The sequence below is a fragment of the Uloborus diversus genome, chromosome 3 (assembly GCF_026930045.1).
Source record: "Uloborus diversus isolate 005 chromosome 3, Udiv.v.3.1, whole genome shotgun sequence".
In the NCBI taxonomy this organism is placed as follows: domain Eukaryota; kingdom Metazoa; phylum Arthropoda; class Arachnida; order Araneae; family Uloboridae; genus Uloborus; species Uloborus diversus.
Genome location: NC_072733.1, coordinates 160,039,610 through 160,056,643, shown reverse-complemented (window position 1 = coordinate 160,056,643; position 17,034 = coordinate 160,039,610). Strand labels below are relative to the sequence as shown.

At 31.6% G+C, this 17,034-nt stretch overlaps 1 protein-coding gene across 1 annotated transcript in view; it reads right to left on the bottom strand.

The window, feature by feature from the left end:
* The window catches only part of LOC129219015 (large neutral amino acids transporter small subunit 2-like), an 82,392-nt gene that overhangs the window by 23,659 nt on the left and 41,699 nt on the right, over positions 1–17,034 (bottom strand). Inside the window, exons 2-3 of the mRNA XM_054853335.1 lie at positions 16,783–16,908; positions 2,075–2,168 (exon numbers count right to left, since the gene is read on the bottom strand). Of these exons, the coding sequence (XP_054709310.1) occupies positions 2,075–2,168; positions 16,783–16,908 (220 nt within the window). The remainder of the gene's footprint in view (positions 1–2,074; positions 2,169–16,782; positions 16,909–17,034) is intronic.

The following is a 17,034-nucleotide window of genomic DNA, read 5'->3' as shown; positions in this document are numbered from 1 at the left end:
TACCCTTCCCAGTTGCCAGTTTAAAAAAAAAAAAGGGTTGAACATTGTCGAGATCATAGCTAAATTTACTATAGTCACAGCAGCGGAGTTAATCTATGAAGCAAGAGATGTTGTTCTTCAAGTAAGGCCATGATTCGGATCCTAAATCCGACATCGAGAAATGGCAGAATGAGTTTTCAACTCTAAAGGGAAAACACTAAGGGATATATGAATTTCATAAAAATTTAGGAGAAAAAATTTTAATTATTAAAAAAGAAAACACAATATTACTTAATCTCTATAAAAGAAGAATGAAATATTTGAATCCTTGGAGGAAGACTCCGGTAACTTCGCGTTACAAAGCGAGGGAAGACAATCATTAATTCTTAAAAATGAGAATGATGAAGTTTCAGTCTTTAAAATGGAAGGTAGCATCAAAACTTTTAAGGTGTAACTCAAAACCTTTGTACTTTAAAGTTAATACTCAAAACTTTTACTTTTTATGCAACAGACGATTTGAATTTTGATTCGAATCAAAAGTGATCGTTCGTCAGTTCCAGCTTCACAACGAGTTGAACATTCTGAATAACATTTGAAAAGATAGTGATCCCACAAAATGTCTACATTTAAAATTTAAATAAAATAATAGCTTTTTTTAAAATTCATTTTCCTTGATTATAAAAATTATTTTTTACATCTAAGTTCTGACCATTCACTCATTTTTCTGTGGAGGAAAAGGTGCAAATATGCAGGCATCTTCTTTTGTTTTTCATCTAAAATTGCTTTCATTTCGGAAAATTCTAGATTTTGACCCTTCTTAATAAGTATTACAAGTTTACTAAATGAGTGAGGAAAACAATGATTGATATCAGTTATCACAGTTTGAAACCGAATATTAATCAAAATCTTGAAAATAAATAAAAGAAAAACAGGAAAAGATTCCATAAAAACAGAGTACGGGGGGGGGGGGGGTAGTTTCTTCTCTTCCTTCTATTGCCGACGTGGGAGGAAAGAGAAATTTTGTGGAAGCTCTGCCTCGAATTTGAAATGGTTTTACATAGAAAATCACAACCCTCTTCTCGATATGTATCAACTCTTAAACTTTTTCCAAGGTCTAAGTCAGAGTGGAGCAAAGAGGGCAATTGCATAGGAGCCCGAGGGACCAGAAGGGTCTGGACAAATTATAAGAAAATATAATTTGATTTAATTGCTCCAAATTAATTAAAACTAGATTTTGATTGTTCAGGGAACAATTCTGCGCTCATGCGACTAAAACATCAGAATCTCAGAGATCGGGAAGAAATATATCGTTTTGGAAAGGAAGTGAAATTTTTTTAAGAATCAAAATCTCTTGAAAAATATTGATTTTTAATCAGAAACAAAAAACATTCATATAATCGTGGAGAATTAAAAAATTTTTCTTTCTTAAAAACGAAAATAAAAAATGTTGGGTAGGGGCTAGTAGTATATAGGTGCATACATATGGGAGGGAGGGAGGGGGACACGGAATTTTTATCTCAGCCCCTGATTTTTCTTCTTAGCATGACGTTTTTCAAATGGTGCCTCTTCATTTGGAAACAAAAATAAATTATAACTTATTGTAGAATATAACATTTAATGGAGATTTTAGGTATTTTTAATCATGTTTAATCAAATGTTTTGCAAAACATAGAGAGTCAAATCATCCCTGTACGCATGCAACTTCTCCAACCGTTAAAAAGTCTTCTGCGTCTCATCGCGCCACCTAGTGTATTGCAGGGAAATGAATCTTACTTTTTTGACCTTAAATATTCGCAGTTAGTGCACGCAAATAATTAAAGTGAACTCTGGTGTTACCCGAAAACCAAAGAAGTTTACAGAAAATTTGAAGCATACGTTGACTTTCTAAGAATAATAATAATAAAAAAAAAACAAAGAAGAAGATCAGGAATAGTAATCTCAGTATTTACTTCTCTCTTTTAAGCGTTATTAAAACTCGAAATTGGTAATATTTTGTGAATAGAAAAAATCACTCAAGAATTATATGTAATTTAAATAAATTTAACAAGATTTTTTTTAAAAACGAAAGATTTGTTTTTTAACACACATTACTTACCATCCATTATACGCAAAAAGTCCGGAATAAAAGGACAAAGCAATTTTCGTAATATCTGTTTCAGAATTTTCAAAATTAAAATATTGAATTTTACCTAAAAATGAAATGGAGGACATATTTTAGTAATTTATACAAAATGCAATGAAAAAGAACATCATTTATCAAATTTCATTTCAGAGATCATTAATGACAGAACAAAATGGTAAATTTTCCCCTTCCAGGTTTTCTTCAAAACTGTGAAATTCAGGTCATCCATTTTACCCCTGGGACTAATTCATTAAAGTTTAAATGTCATTGCTAAAAAATATACATAGGACAGTTAGGCTCGAGCGATTTTGTCACTCCGTGCAAAAAAATTTTTCCCCAAGATGCATGCTCATTGGGGTGGTTGTTCCACGCTCAATGGGTCTTCGTTATCTAAAGCTATAAACTTTGCTAAATGATTTTCTTTTCGAAGGGATAAGCAATCCCCGTTTGCTTTCCTTTTTTCCCCTTACCTGACATTACGAACTTGAATTAAAGACACTAGAAAAGTTCCAACCATATTTTATTTCTAAATTGTGTTTCTTAGTAAATTACATTATTATTTGAGTTACTTATGCTGTTTCAACGAATTTCGCCGTTAAAATAAGTGACTCACTAAAAAAGAAGGCGAAGTTAGAGCGCTAAAAAAAAGTTCTTTATTTTTATTTTAGTACTCTTTTTTTTTTAAATACGCATTATAGATAAAGGTAAGTGTGTAATTACGTCACTTCAATCAATTATTCGATTATTCTCAACTTTTACTCAATTTTCTCTCCTTTAACTTTTGGTTTGAGTAGCCGGATAATAGGTATTCCTCCTCAACAATTAAATAACTTTAAGTTTTAAATTATTGAAAGCATACAACTTTCCAACAGAAACTAGTAACATAAAGAATAATTTTAAAATGGTTAAAGGAATAACACATTTGAGTTATTTATAATAAATATCATATACAATTTATATCTGTGTTAAATTTATTTACGGAATTTGATATTTTTTGTAAATAATATGAAATATGCCTTATTTTGAATACTTCGATAATCTTTTGTTTTAAAATATCAATTACTTTCATATTTCATTTAGATGTAGTTTAAGATATTTTGAACTGACTGAATTTCAATTTCATGAGATGTGGCCATTAAATGGCTATTAAAGGAAAAAATTATTGAATTTAAATGTAGCTTTGTTATTAATCTTATCAATTCCTCTTGCAAACATTGCTGTTGCAATTGAAATTTTTCAACATTGTGTTGTGCATTTGCATATATTTTACACTACACATATTATTTTGTGCTTTACTTTACTATGTTCAGAAGCAACAAGACATTTTTTTTTCAGTAAGTACATTAGACACAAGCTTATAGAAGCAATAGAATCGTAACAAAGTGCTTTGTATGAGCAATAAAATTACGAATTATCAAAAGTAAAGTAAAGAGAAGGGAACATAATTTTTCTTAAGAAAATTAAAAAACGCTCCTTAAAATATCTCATACGCTAATCTTAAAACAACTTAGGGTCAGCTAGGATAATGGGAAAGATAATTTCAAAGTTTTAACTGAAAGTGCTTCCCTTTCTTTAAAATTACTTACAAGATAAAATTTTCTGCATTGTGTACAAGACTACACTCTCTGAGAGTAACTGGGTTTGAAACACTTTACGTTATGACCTATTTGTTAGTCACTGTTTTTCATTATTGTCCTTCAGTTACCCTCACGTATGCAAAATTTCGTTTTATTCTGACAGCTCTTTCTTGGTGCGTCGATTTTTTTGTTCATAGAGTGTAATTTGAATTTTTGCTTCGGAAAGAGGACTTCAGTTCCAAGATATTTATTTCATGCATTGAAACTAATTTATGAATTGAAAAATTATCAAAACGTTTATAAGAGCATATGTTACAAAAATGGCATAAATAAATGTAGAACCTTTGTTTTACTTCGTTTAACTGCTATGAGTAGTCAAATTTAAAAAACAGTAAGGGGAGGGAGGATATTTTAGGGAGGACATCTTCTAATGGCATAAATAATAATTACATAATTATATGTAAAAGTTGAAAAAGAAGCTAATTTTAAAGTGACTTAGAGTTTGGAATTTTATTTATCCTTTATTCATTAAACGATTTGAAAATTCGTTAGAAGTATCTAGAAAATACCACCTTATTTAAAAGATTTTTTTGATGTTTGTCTCTTAACTCATGGATTATATGTTTAAATGAAATAATCGAAATCAAAATAAAGCTTGGCCCTTTTTACGTTACACCGATTTCTGCATTGATATCGATCGTGATATTTAACCTTTAGGAGTCTGGAGTTACGGGAAGTAAAGACAGGCTTTTTGAAATAATACTTATTTTACTTTAAACGCATTTATCTATCGTCTACAAAGAAATAACTAATGTCAAATAAAGAAACATCAATAAATCGATACAAAAGAATAAATGAACTACAGATGAAAATTCACTGATTTTGTTTTTTTTTTTTAATCAAGTAAAGAAAGAGGGGAGACCCTTTCAAATCTCTCTTGACATCTTAAGAAAATTATTTTAATATTCAAAAAAGTATTTGAATTTGATATAGTTTTCATAAAAAATATTTATTTCAGAAACGTGCTTTTCTTGCAATAAAAGTAATTTAACCATTCAGCAAAGGAATCTGCTGTTCCATAATTAGTTTAAATGAATACTTAATAAGCGTGCTAAAATGTATAAAGTTTAAAAACAAATTGATAAATTAAAGAAAAGTTTTGAAAACCTAAATTCAGTATGAATATGTTAGAAAATAACCTTAGGTATTAATATGTAGGGAAACCCCTAGCCAGCTTAGAAGCTAATAAGACACGACTTTGAAATTAAAAAGCAACAAAAAATGTGTTTCAGTTTTTCAATTTTAAGAAAATGCAATAAGGCTGTAATTTTTGCCCTTTGATGATTTTGTAATTTTTTTCTTCTACCAGGTATTAATAATAAAAAAAGTATATATAATGCTCTTCTTTTCTGAATACTATGCTTCTATTCTATATCAACATAAGCTAAAAACTTGGAGTAATAACTGAAGAAACCATGGTTTAACTGAGTACAAGATGTTTATAAAAAAGTAAATAGATAGACGTGTGTGTATGTGATATTTCAAAAAAAGTTTAGTTCAATGTTAAATCAACATATGAAATCAAGTCTTAAAGTTTACCAAAGAAAATTGCAAAGCTTGTTACTTAAAAGAATAGGTACCAACGAAATATTTACAAAAATAGTTTCGTTTCTGAAAGATTAACTAGCATATGATATTTGTATATACTAGGCTTCATTAGTTGATTCTTGCGTATTTTTGGTGTTAAAACTAGAAATAACCTTCATTTTTTGCGAAACGCCAATCTCAAAATTTCCAAAAGAAAAAAAAAACGAAGGAATATTTATATAAAAAAAATAGTGTCTCTTTTAAAAAAGTGTCTTTTTCTCTGATATTTTAATCATTTTCTACTTTCACTAGAGCTTGTTCAACCAAGTGAGGGATCTAAAGAAAAGGGTGGACGGCCGGCTCACTTAATTTTAAATAAAAATCACCAAAAAAGAGCCTAAATTTCCGTTTTTCTTCATTTTTCAATTAATCAATTCTTACTAGCTATTTCAAACCTCCAAAAAATGCTACCCTTCTTTACCCAGGCGAGTGAATTGTGTAGGCATGAAATACATCAAGAAAAACTAATTTTATTACTTAGCGCAAGCTTTTTTCGGGTAATTTTCAATAGAATTTAAAAAATCAAAAAGTCACTGACCCTTTTCTTCAGATTATCCTTCCCTTTTTGGCCACAATAATGTACAGTCTAAATTTAAAAATAAATAAACTATTAGAGAAAACAATGTAAGTGTTTTAAAATCGCGATTTTTTGGTTTTTCCGAAAAAAATTTTATTTGCGCATTGAGAAAAAATCCTTGGTTGACTGGGAAATGTAGGTCATTTTCTGAATCAGGATGAAAAAAAAACCATGCGAACCACTTATCAAAGTTTTAAAACCATGAAAAAAAAAAGAAAAAAAGAAATTTTGCAAGTTAAGTTTTCTTGCGAGAAAAGCGATAAACGCATCGGAAGGGAGCACCAGCATCTTGTTTTCCCTGTCGGCGTTATGCTGCGGCGAGAAAAACTGTTTTACAGAGATGCTAGAAAGTGAAGAATTCCTCGCACTACTGTGTATTTTACTAGAGGGGATTCTGCCTTTTTAACGCTACTAATAGACGGCAAATTACCACCGCCCTAGGCTTGGAGGACATTTTGTTCTTTCTGCTGCATTGACCGTTAAAAACTCGGCTTTTGTGAGACCAACGCTCGTCGACTAATTTCATTTTGATGTTTCTTGTTCGAGTTTTTATTTAGTACTTTCAGTTTTTCCTTTTAATGTATTGGCACATTTTTACTCTTGGTACTTAATTTTACATCTTATTTTCGAGATCGCTCATTTTTCTCTTTTTTCTCAACATCTGATCTCAAATATTTTGTCTGTAATTGACGATAGATAGTGAATCATATGATTCATTATACAATTCTTGAGGATCTAGAAATAAAGGTTAGTTTTTGCTTTATTCGTAAGTACAAATAAAGTGTTTATTTTCATTCTTTTTTTTTTAATTTCATTCATTTTACTTAAATTTCATTATTTATTCTTTATTCTTTGGAGACGATAAATCTCATGTAATGAACGCTTATCAATGTTTTTTTTTTTTAGTTATTTCTTTCTGATCGGATATTTGTACACTATTATTTTATTTAACTTTAAACAATTTGATAAAGTAATTATGAATGATTATCTATCTCAACATATTTATTTATTTATTTTGTACGAAATTGTTTTAAACGAATGTTTCTTTTTTTTTTTTTTTTTTTTTTTTTTTTTTTTTTTTTTGCATTATTTTATTCCTTTTTAAACTTTTAGGTATAGTATTCAAGAATAATTATTCTGTAAATCATATCTAACATAAGACTTTGATGAGATAAATGTTAACTTATTCAGAATATAGTTTTCATTTTTATTTCATCTCCCGCAAAATAAGTTTTTTACTTTGTTCTAATACTGCAATTGTTCAACAGACTCTTATACATAGTATTACAATTGCCCACATTACTTATTGTAGTCAAGTTTCTTTAGTTCAGTCAATTTATTTAAGGGATTTTCCGTAAAGTATATTAAAAAATTGGCTCTTTATAAAGTCTGATACAAGTAAAAGATGTCCAGACCTCTAAACAGAACGGCACATTTGAAGGAGATTGTCTCTTTATGATTTGGATTTAATATGTTTGAGGATTTCATTCCAAAAATAAGTACCTCGCACAGTCAGTGTTGGGCATTAATCAATTATTTTTTCAATTGCCTAGTTAATTGATTAAAAAAGTAATTGCAATTAAATTAATTGCAATTAATTTAATTGCAATTAAATTAATTGCAATTAAACTATTAATTGCACTTTGCAATTAATCTAATTGAATTAATGTACGTTAATCGGTTCTCACAATTAAAATAATTGCAATTGATTTTTTTAATTGTTTTATGAAACAATTAAAACTAACAATTAACTTTATGTATCAATAGGTACAGTGCAGCGTACAGAGTCCCAAATATTATTCAATTTCATATGTTCGTTCAGTGCTGATTGCTCGCTCGCCGCGTGAACTAGTCTCGTCTTGGCAAGCTTTTTTCACACGTAAATGTTTGTGTTTTAATTAAGTGTTTTAAGTTTGTAAAAATCGTTGTTTTAGTTTAACCCGTAACAGAAGAGGTGAGAAAGAAGGACATATCATGGGACGTGAGGTCACAGAGACCGCTCTGTTTTACATTTTTTTTAAAATCATGTAATTAAAATACATTTCTGTAACTTCTGTCAGATGTTCTTTAGAGTTTTATTAGTACGGAAAAAAATAAGTTAATTTTTAATTGAATTATAACTTTTTTGAGGAAATTTTGCTGGAGCCATAAGATTTTTTCAGAAAAGTCATATGCTGCAGTAAATAATTTATTGCTCGTAATAAAGCCGAACCTATTGTATATTGACTATTTTATTTTAGGTATTTAATGTATACAGAACATTTTAATTCTAAAAAACTGATATTATCGTCGCCTGTCCTGTCTAGTGGTCAAAGGAGTCTGACTACGACTGGGAAGCCCCGGGTTTGAATCTCGGCTTGGGCATGGATGTACTTTCTCTCTCTCTTGTCCTTGTCCTTTCTTTGTGTGAATGTGTTTCTGTGCTGTAAATGGTTGCCTACCCTATAAACGGGTCCTTATGGCATGTATGCAGGGCACGATTAACCTTTGAAATTAGGGGGAGCTCGGTCTCATTTCGGGCCCCCCTAGTTGTTGTACTGCAATTCTCGCCGAATAAGGGCAGTAAGAAATTGAATCAAATTTAACACTTCACAAAAGAAACTAAGTGGCATAAATATACATCGAAACAGAGTTGAACCAAATCCCACATTTGAAAATTTAACTTGTGACCACATTTTATTAAATGTGTCTTTAAATGTATGAAATTAAATATATATCTTTTTTAATTATATAATTCTTCCAAAGATTTTTATTTGGCAAGCTCTGATGTTAGCAATCTCTTTAAAACTACTGTTAAACACGGAAGCTGGTATTGTTAAGCATATATTTTCAGTCTAGTTAGGGCCTCTGAGAATTCCTTTTACGTAATTAGGCCCTGCATGTGTGTACTGTGGAAGTCGGACTTTGAAAAAGTGAAGCAGCGCATCCAAAATTGCCACCTTAACTGGCTCACGGCAACAACAATTGATTATATCACATTAAGGGAAAATTTTGACAGCATCTTAACTTGTAGTGTATAGCGTCGTATTTCCGGAAAACATTCCGCCTAAATGTGCTTAGAACATTCATTGCGTAATTTTTGTGCGAACTTTTCGAACAACTCTCAACTTCATCTAGAAAATTTCGCATCTATTCCGCATCCCAACGTTAAAAGCCATGTTTACCACTGCCGGAAATTGTAGCACAGCAGGGAATGGGGAGGTGAGGTCTCACAGCCTAAAGAATGCAATTGAAATTTAAACTAGAAGCTCTTACAAAAAGATGCTGATAAGCAAGGGAGGTGTTCAAGGTCACAAAAGAAATAGCTATTGGGAGAAACCATTCAATCGGACTGAAAATGAAATAGGGGTGGTAGGATAAGCTTTTGAGCGGTGTGTGAGACCGCACGTGTCTTCTCCCCTGTTGCGGGTTAAAGTTATAAAATAAAATGGCGTCGATAAACGAAATGGACGAAGACAGTAACATGTTAGTGACTTTTCGGGTTTCGGACAATAATGAGTCATTAGAAATAACTTCGTCAGTGCCACCAAGTCCACCAACCGACACCGCCGAGTCTTCATCGTCTTCGCCTGAGCGACTTCTCCTACTTGATGGAACATTTTTTAAATTCTTGCCCGAAGAGTCTACTGGTAATAAAATCGCAGCGCTTTGTATGAAATGTCCAAGAGATGTATTAACTAAAGTTAAAGGTTATCATAATTGCACGTCGAACTTTTTGAATCACCTGAAGCGAAAACATGGGGCAAGAATGCATCGAAGAGTACAAAACATATTCAAAAAACAGAGAAATGAGGTACGGTAAAAAAAATGATACTATTGTTAAAATAAAAACTGGAAAAACTAATAAGTCAAATGAGAATATAATTACACAAGAACAATTCGATGAAAATATTTTGAAATATTTTATACATTCTATGATTCTATTACGTGCAGTGGAAGATCCATATTTTTCTAAAATGTTTATGAACTTGAAAATATCAGAAATGGGGCTAACTTTAATGAGTCGACGTACACTAGCACGTTGTATAGGAAAACACTACGAAACGCAAGTAGCTAAGATAAAGTCGGAACTACAGGAAGTTCCCTATGTGTGCACAACAATAGATATTTGGTCCAGTAAAAAAAGAAGTTTCAACGGAGTTACAGCACACTGGATCACAAATGATCTACGCAGAGTTTCTGTGGCGTTAGCTTGTCAACAATTCAAAGGTGTCCACAGCTACGATCGACTATCAGATATAATTAAAGAAATTAACGGTGATTTCGGCCTCAATACGAATAAAATTGTTGCATCGGTGACTGATAATGGCAGTAATTTTGTAAAGGCTTTCAAAATATTCGGTGTCAAATTGACCAATATAAATATTACAGATGAAGTTGTGCTAGACTCTCAGTCGACAAAAGCCTTTTCTGAATCAGATGTTGAAGATGAAGAATCATCAAATTTAGAAGATTCTGAGCATAATTATTTTCTTCCTGCTCATTTACGATGCTGTGCACATACGTTAAGCCTTTGCGCAACAAACTTTTAAGCGAGCAAGACACACCACTGTCGCAAATGCATGCTGCAATTATGAAGAAATGCAATGTTTTGTGGAAGGCTGCAGGATGACCCAAGAGTGCTGAAATAATGCAGGATGTGCTGGGACATACGTTAAGCCGACCTGGTGAGACCAGATGGAATAGTTTGTTTGATGCCATCCAGCAAATTTTCAACATAAAAGAAAAAAGCTTACTTTTACATAGATCATTAAACATAAAAAATTCTATCAAAGACATCGAATTCGATTACATAAAAGAGTATTTGACGTGTACTTCGCCAGTGGCAGAAGCCCTCGACATAATGCAGAGTGAGAGTAGCGCGTATTATGGGATAACTCTGCCTTGTTTTCTTGCCCTGAGAAAAAAATTGCTAAAAATTGAAAAGAAAAACAACTTTTCCTTTTGCAGCCCGTTGATCAAAGTATACAGAGAAAGTGTGGGTAAGAGATTTGAAAAAATGTTTGACGTCACCACTCTTGAAGCGGAAAATGCGACTATGGCAGCGTTATCTTACCCAAGATTCAAAAATAAATGGTTGACTTGTCTCGAGCCCGCGAATCGTACTAAGGTTCTAAAAGTTTTCAAGACCTGCATTTCCAAACAAATGAGTGACAATGTAGTAGCAACTGTGGCAACAATAAAAAGTAATCAAGACAACTTATTTTTCAATTTTGATTCTGACTCTGACTCCGATATTTCGTTCTCAAAAAAAAAAACCCTCCTCTGATGCACCAATGACTAAAGCAGAACTTTTGATGCTGCATTTTTTTTCAGAGGAAAGTCAAGATTTGCAACTGCTCAATAGATATCCTGAGATAAAAAGTGTTTTTATTAAATACAACACACCTTTACCATCGTCAGCTGCAGTTGAACACCTTTTTTCTTTCGCTACAATGACAAATCTGCCAAAGAGTCACAGATTGTCAGACAGCATGTTCGAGAAGAGAGTAGCATTAAAATGTAACTTAAATTATTACAAGAAATTATAAATTGTCATTGTCTATCTAATATGCTTCATTAAAGTTAGTTACTGTTGTAATTGCGATTTCAATAAGTTTCATTAAAGTTACTGATAATTTATTTGCATTGATCTTTTATTTGTTGCTAAAATGTGTAGTCACATAGTTAGATAGTAATATGGTACCTGCCCAGCGTCCACATCCTGTCGCCTGTACAATATATATATATATATATATATATATATATATATATATATATATATATATATATATATATATATATATATATATATATATATATATATATATATATATATATATTATATATATATATGATACAAAACCAGTAATTTTTTTAAAAGTTAGTTTTAATTAAAATTCACAAAACAATTGAAAATTGTAGTAAACTACAATTACAATTAACAATTACTTAATTGTTAACTGTAGTAAACTACAATTAACAATTGATCAATTGTAATTGTGAAAAATTACAATTAATTAATTGTTAATTGTAGTTTACTACAATTAACAATTAATTGTTAATTGTAATTTTTCACAATTACAATTCATCAATTGTTAATTGTAATTTCTCACAATTGCAATTGATCAATTGTTAATCTTTAATTGTCCATGCAATTAAAATTTGCCCAACTCTGCTCGCAGTACAGGAACAGTTGCTCTTTTTGGATCTTAGACATAACTTTTCGATCGTGGTATTAAATCCTCACACGTCAGGCTACACTGAATTCATCTGCTTTATAATGCACACAAAGCTAGAAAATTCTCCGATTTACAGTGGATTATTTTCACGTCCTACCCAGCACTAATATACTGCAGAATCTACTAAGATATACACTTAATATTCGGCTTTAATGCAGTTGTTCCCATTGTTCAACAATTCATATCTGACCTCGTTCTTCATACCACACTGGCTCTGTTATGCACACAAGGTATCCTTTGGTTTACAGAAAGAAAATAGGATTATTTAATCGTTTATACCCTTCGAAAATAAAGTACTGCAGTGTCTATTAAGATATACACTTACTATTTGATTTTTCCCACAATCTGAAAATTCATTTCCAACCGAAACAACTTTTTTTATTTCATTAAGGCAAGTGTAAGAGGCCTATTGCTTGAGCATGACGAAATTTAGGGAAGCAATACTAATAAATCAATCATCAGAAGCTCCCTTCCGAAAAAGAGCCAACGCTAGATTCATACGTCTTTTTTTTTTTTTTTTTTGCATTTTCTCATAACTCTAGCTTTCTTATAGGTGAAAAAAATTTGAATAACTAAAAATTTTAATTTTCAAAATTGCTATACTCGGTGAAAGTAAACGTATGATAGAAGTTCATTAAAAATTAAAAGTACAATATTTCAAGAAATATTATTAAAATGCACAGACATACTTTATTTAGTTTCAAAAAAAAGAAAATCAGTTTAGTTCTAAAAACCCATATTTTGAGCTTTCAGAAGAGCGTAAAAAAAAAGCATCGGTATAGCTTTTATTAACAGGCTTTAATATTTTACACGAAATAGTTGTACATACAGAGATGTGAAATTTATTAGACTTAACGAGCGAAAAACTTAGTGGTCTCTAGATCATACCTTGCACATATTTGACCCAGTAAATCCCTTTCTTTGCCATATCTGGGGTGATTTTGATCTTCCTGTGTGGCCTTCGAGCAGGCTTGCCACTGGCGATGAGTCTTCGCTGGACCAACGGAGGGTCCACCTCCACACCATATGCTTCAGACGGTTAGCAAGGTCTTTTTATAAGTTGCTATTCTGTTGGCCTTGTAACCATCTAAATAAGTTTTCTTTCCATTCTTGGAGAACTTTTGCATTTTCTGTCACATTTTCCCCCAACTTCTTTGGGAGAACTGGTATGTTTTCGTTGACAGAAACATTGATTCTGCTGACAGTTTTGGGGGAAATAGTGAGTTTTTTTGCATGTTCCTTTTGTGAAAAGGTATTTTGGTGTAAGATACACATAACCAATGCTTTCTTGCGTGGTGAGAGATCAGGCAGCTTACCCATTTCACAAAATTCATTAAAACCGATGTTCGAAGGGAAAAAACATGAAAACTAACTCTAAAACTGTTCTCTAAAACCACTGTGCAAAACAAAATCACTCGTAAACTTGCTATTTTGGTGATCCTAGCGCAAAATACACGAAAAAATACTTAACACCACTCACAGCTGCAGGAAAAGCTTTGGAAACACAACCAACCATAATGACGGAGGTTATCAGATAAGGCTCGATGCTGCCATAGAGGGGAAACTTAAAGCAAACGGGAAATTTAGCGCCGAAATAATGTATATAGTACTTCGACTTTTGTCGAAAAACATAATTACGCTTTTAAAAAGCATCTAGAGCCTATTTTTAAGCCGGAATATTCAATTTTCCTGTTTTTCGCTCCTTAAGTCTAATAAATTACACACCTCTGTACAATACTATTTCGTAAAATAAGTTACAAGACTTTATTGATCGGTGTCAACAACTGATTGTACTAGTGACACTTTGGTATCGATAAATAAATCTAGTTAGTAATTTGATTTTCGCTCAATAATAAAAAAGAAAAGAGCATGCCCACGGATTGTGCTGTAATAAAAATTTTTACATCATTATGTCACCGGCTGTTAATTTTTTTGTAAAAAAAAACTTTTAAAAACTATAAGTTGTGCAAATTATTATAAAAACCCAAAATCAGATGTCAAAGCCAGATGTCAAAAAACCTAAGAAATAGATTTCATGTACTTTTACTACGTCCGCTTTCTCTTCAATAGCTTTAATATTCTCACAACCATACCGTTATCATACATCAGTACGCTATACTTCGCCATAGCAATATCTGAATTTTCCTTTATATGCAAATTCTTAATTTTCTTAAATTTATTTAATACTTTGCCGTGGGAGGGCAAAGAGCAGTACCTATGAACTTCTCATTCATTTATATTTTTTTTTATAATCTATCGTACTTTTACTTTATTGTACAAGCTTGCTTACTTGGTTTCCGTTCAAAATAAAGCACGAAAAAAAACTTCAAATTCCATTATTTCCCTATTATCAGTGTGGAATCCAAAACCAGTTTCTTCAAATATCTCAAAATATATATTCTGCATATGCTGCCCTTTACCTTCCAACAGCAGTACTGTTTAGCAGAAGAAAAATTGAAAATTGCCTTATACCAAGAAAGAGTGAAAGGACCGGCAAGTGTGTTCTTGAAAAAATTCTTTCCGTGAGTTCTCATTTCACACATTTTCTGTAATCATTAAATAAAACTGAATTCGATCGGAAAATAACTCGCCACTCGCTACCTGGCGACTAAAGGTCTTACTTTGGATACTAAATAAAATGCTCAACCGGGAGCCACTTTTAGAAATACATATCGGCCACAGAAAATTATTACGTCATTGATTTTTTCAACAAGTCATTTCCATTTCCTTACATTTAGTTTGTGATGTAAAAACGATCCCAACATTTTACATGTTATTCTATATCGTCAAAGGATTGGAGTACACTTCATTTTTTTTTTTTTTTTTTTTTACAAAAATTGATGGTTAAAGTGCCTGTTTTCCATTTTTTATAAATATTCATAGATATAATGTTGCAGTGAAGTCTTGCGTCAATGTTTTCATTGAAAAAAAAGGCCTGGATAAAAAGCTTACTAATGATAATAAAGTTAACAAATTAAAAGTGTTTTTAAAATCCGAAATTTTCAAGGTTTAAGCAAAAAAAATTGAAATTTTCAGGTCTAAACTAATTGCATACAAATTTCAGTGATTTTATCTCTAGATGCCAAAGCGTTAAGTACTAGTTTCTCTTTCAAAGAGCGATTCCTACGATTTGACTGGTGGGTAGTCTGCAGCATTTCGTAGTGGAATTACATTCGACTACGAAAATAAAAAGTAAACCTAGAGAGAATAGCACCTTTCCATGCTACAGCGAGAAACAAAAGGAAACAATGCACCATTTTTATAATGAATACCCCAGATTCCCTCTGTGGTTCCTCCCGCATGTCTAGAAATTAATTTCAATATTTAAATTGCTATGATGTTAATGACTAAATTATTAAATGATCACAAATATCGGGTCATATTGTGAAAAGTCAAAATGTTCCTTTGCGTTTAATTGGTTATTGTTTGATTTATGGAACAAGAGACTATGAGACGGGTCTCACACGCCTCTCCGTCTTTTTAGGGTTAGGCAACATTATATTACCAACAACGAAAGAAATTTCATTTATTGATAAAAATTTTACATATCTCTCTCACTGAGCAATTTTTACTTCCTTTCACAAAAAAGGAAGTATTGTATTCGCGAAAAAATTTTCACTCAAAAATCGGCCTTAATTTCCATTTTTCTCACCCCCGAATGAATGTTGAGTTTTTTTTTCGACCCGACCACACGTGAATATATGCCTAGGAACCTACAGACACCCGAAATATCTATTTTGACGATCCCCGAGTTAATTACAACGAATTTTCTCGTGACGTCTGTAAGTACGTATGTATGTGCGTATGTATCTCGCATAACTCAAAAACGGTATGTCCTAGAAAGTTGAAATTTGGTACGAAGACTCCTAGTGGGACCTAGTTGTGCACCTTCCGTTTTGGTTGCATTCGGATGTTCCTAAGGGGGTCTTTTGCCCCTTTTTGGGGGGAAATCATTGTTAATTTCGATTTAAACTCAAGTGGTGTTATAATTTGTCGGACACTTGGCGATATATCGCCTGTTTTTTGGTCGCCAAGTTTTGTCACCAACTTGGCGACAAATTTGGCGAGATTTTTTGTTGTTTTTTTAATTCTAAATTTGGTTTCAATTTGGCCACTGTTGGTGATATTTAGAGAGTAAACAATTGAATCACATTAAAATTGCCAATAATGGGGAAATGGCATTAAATTGGTGCAAAAGAAAGTCATGTGATGCACACATCAACTCGTTTAAAACAGCAGTCCAAGTAAATAAATTTGGCAATAATATTTTAAATTAAGTTGTAAAGTATGAAAAGCTACACTTTGTTTTTAAATAAAGAAAATTGTCATTGTGAAATAAAGCACATAAATAGCAAAGTGTTTTTTCATTTCCTAACTAGAATATCATCTGAACGTAGTATTCAGTACGTTTCCAGAAAAACTATTATAAATAAAAGAAATGCATTCATGCGTAATAAACCTGTAAAGGATAATAAAAAAATAACTTATTAAGCAGATGACATTTTTTTATACTAGTTACTTTTTTGTAAATAGAATTATTAACCAAAAAAATCTTTTTACAAACAATTATAAATGAGTGAGTGTTGAGAAATAAATACTTATTTTTTTCACACATAATGAATAGTAAATTCCAAGTGTTTTGGAAAAAAGAAAACTTACCCTTCCCCAGTTCAATAAAACCAACAGTGATAATGATGACCAGAGCCATTAATTTCCCGTAAGTGAAGAAGTCTTGCACTCTTGTAGCCCATTTAACATCCCAGCAATTTACGAAGGTCAAAATACCTGAAAAGAATAATATATTCAATTTAATACTTATTCTTTTCCCACAAATAAGCAACCGATAAATTCATAATACAAACAATTTAATGAATAGCATAGGTACAGAGTAACATTAAACGTCGATACTTT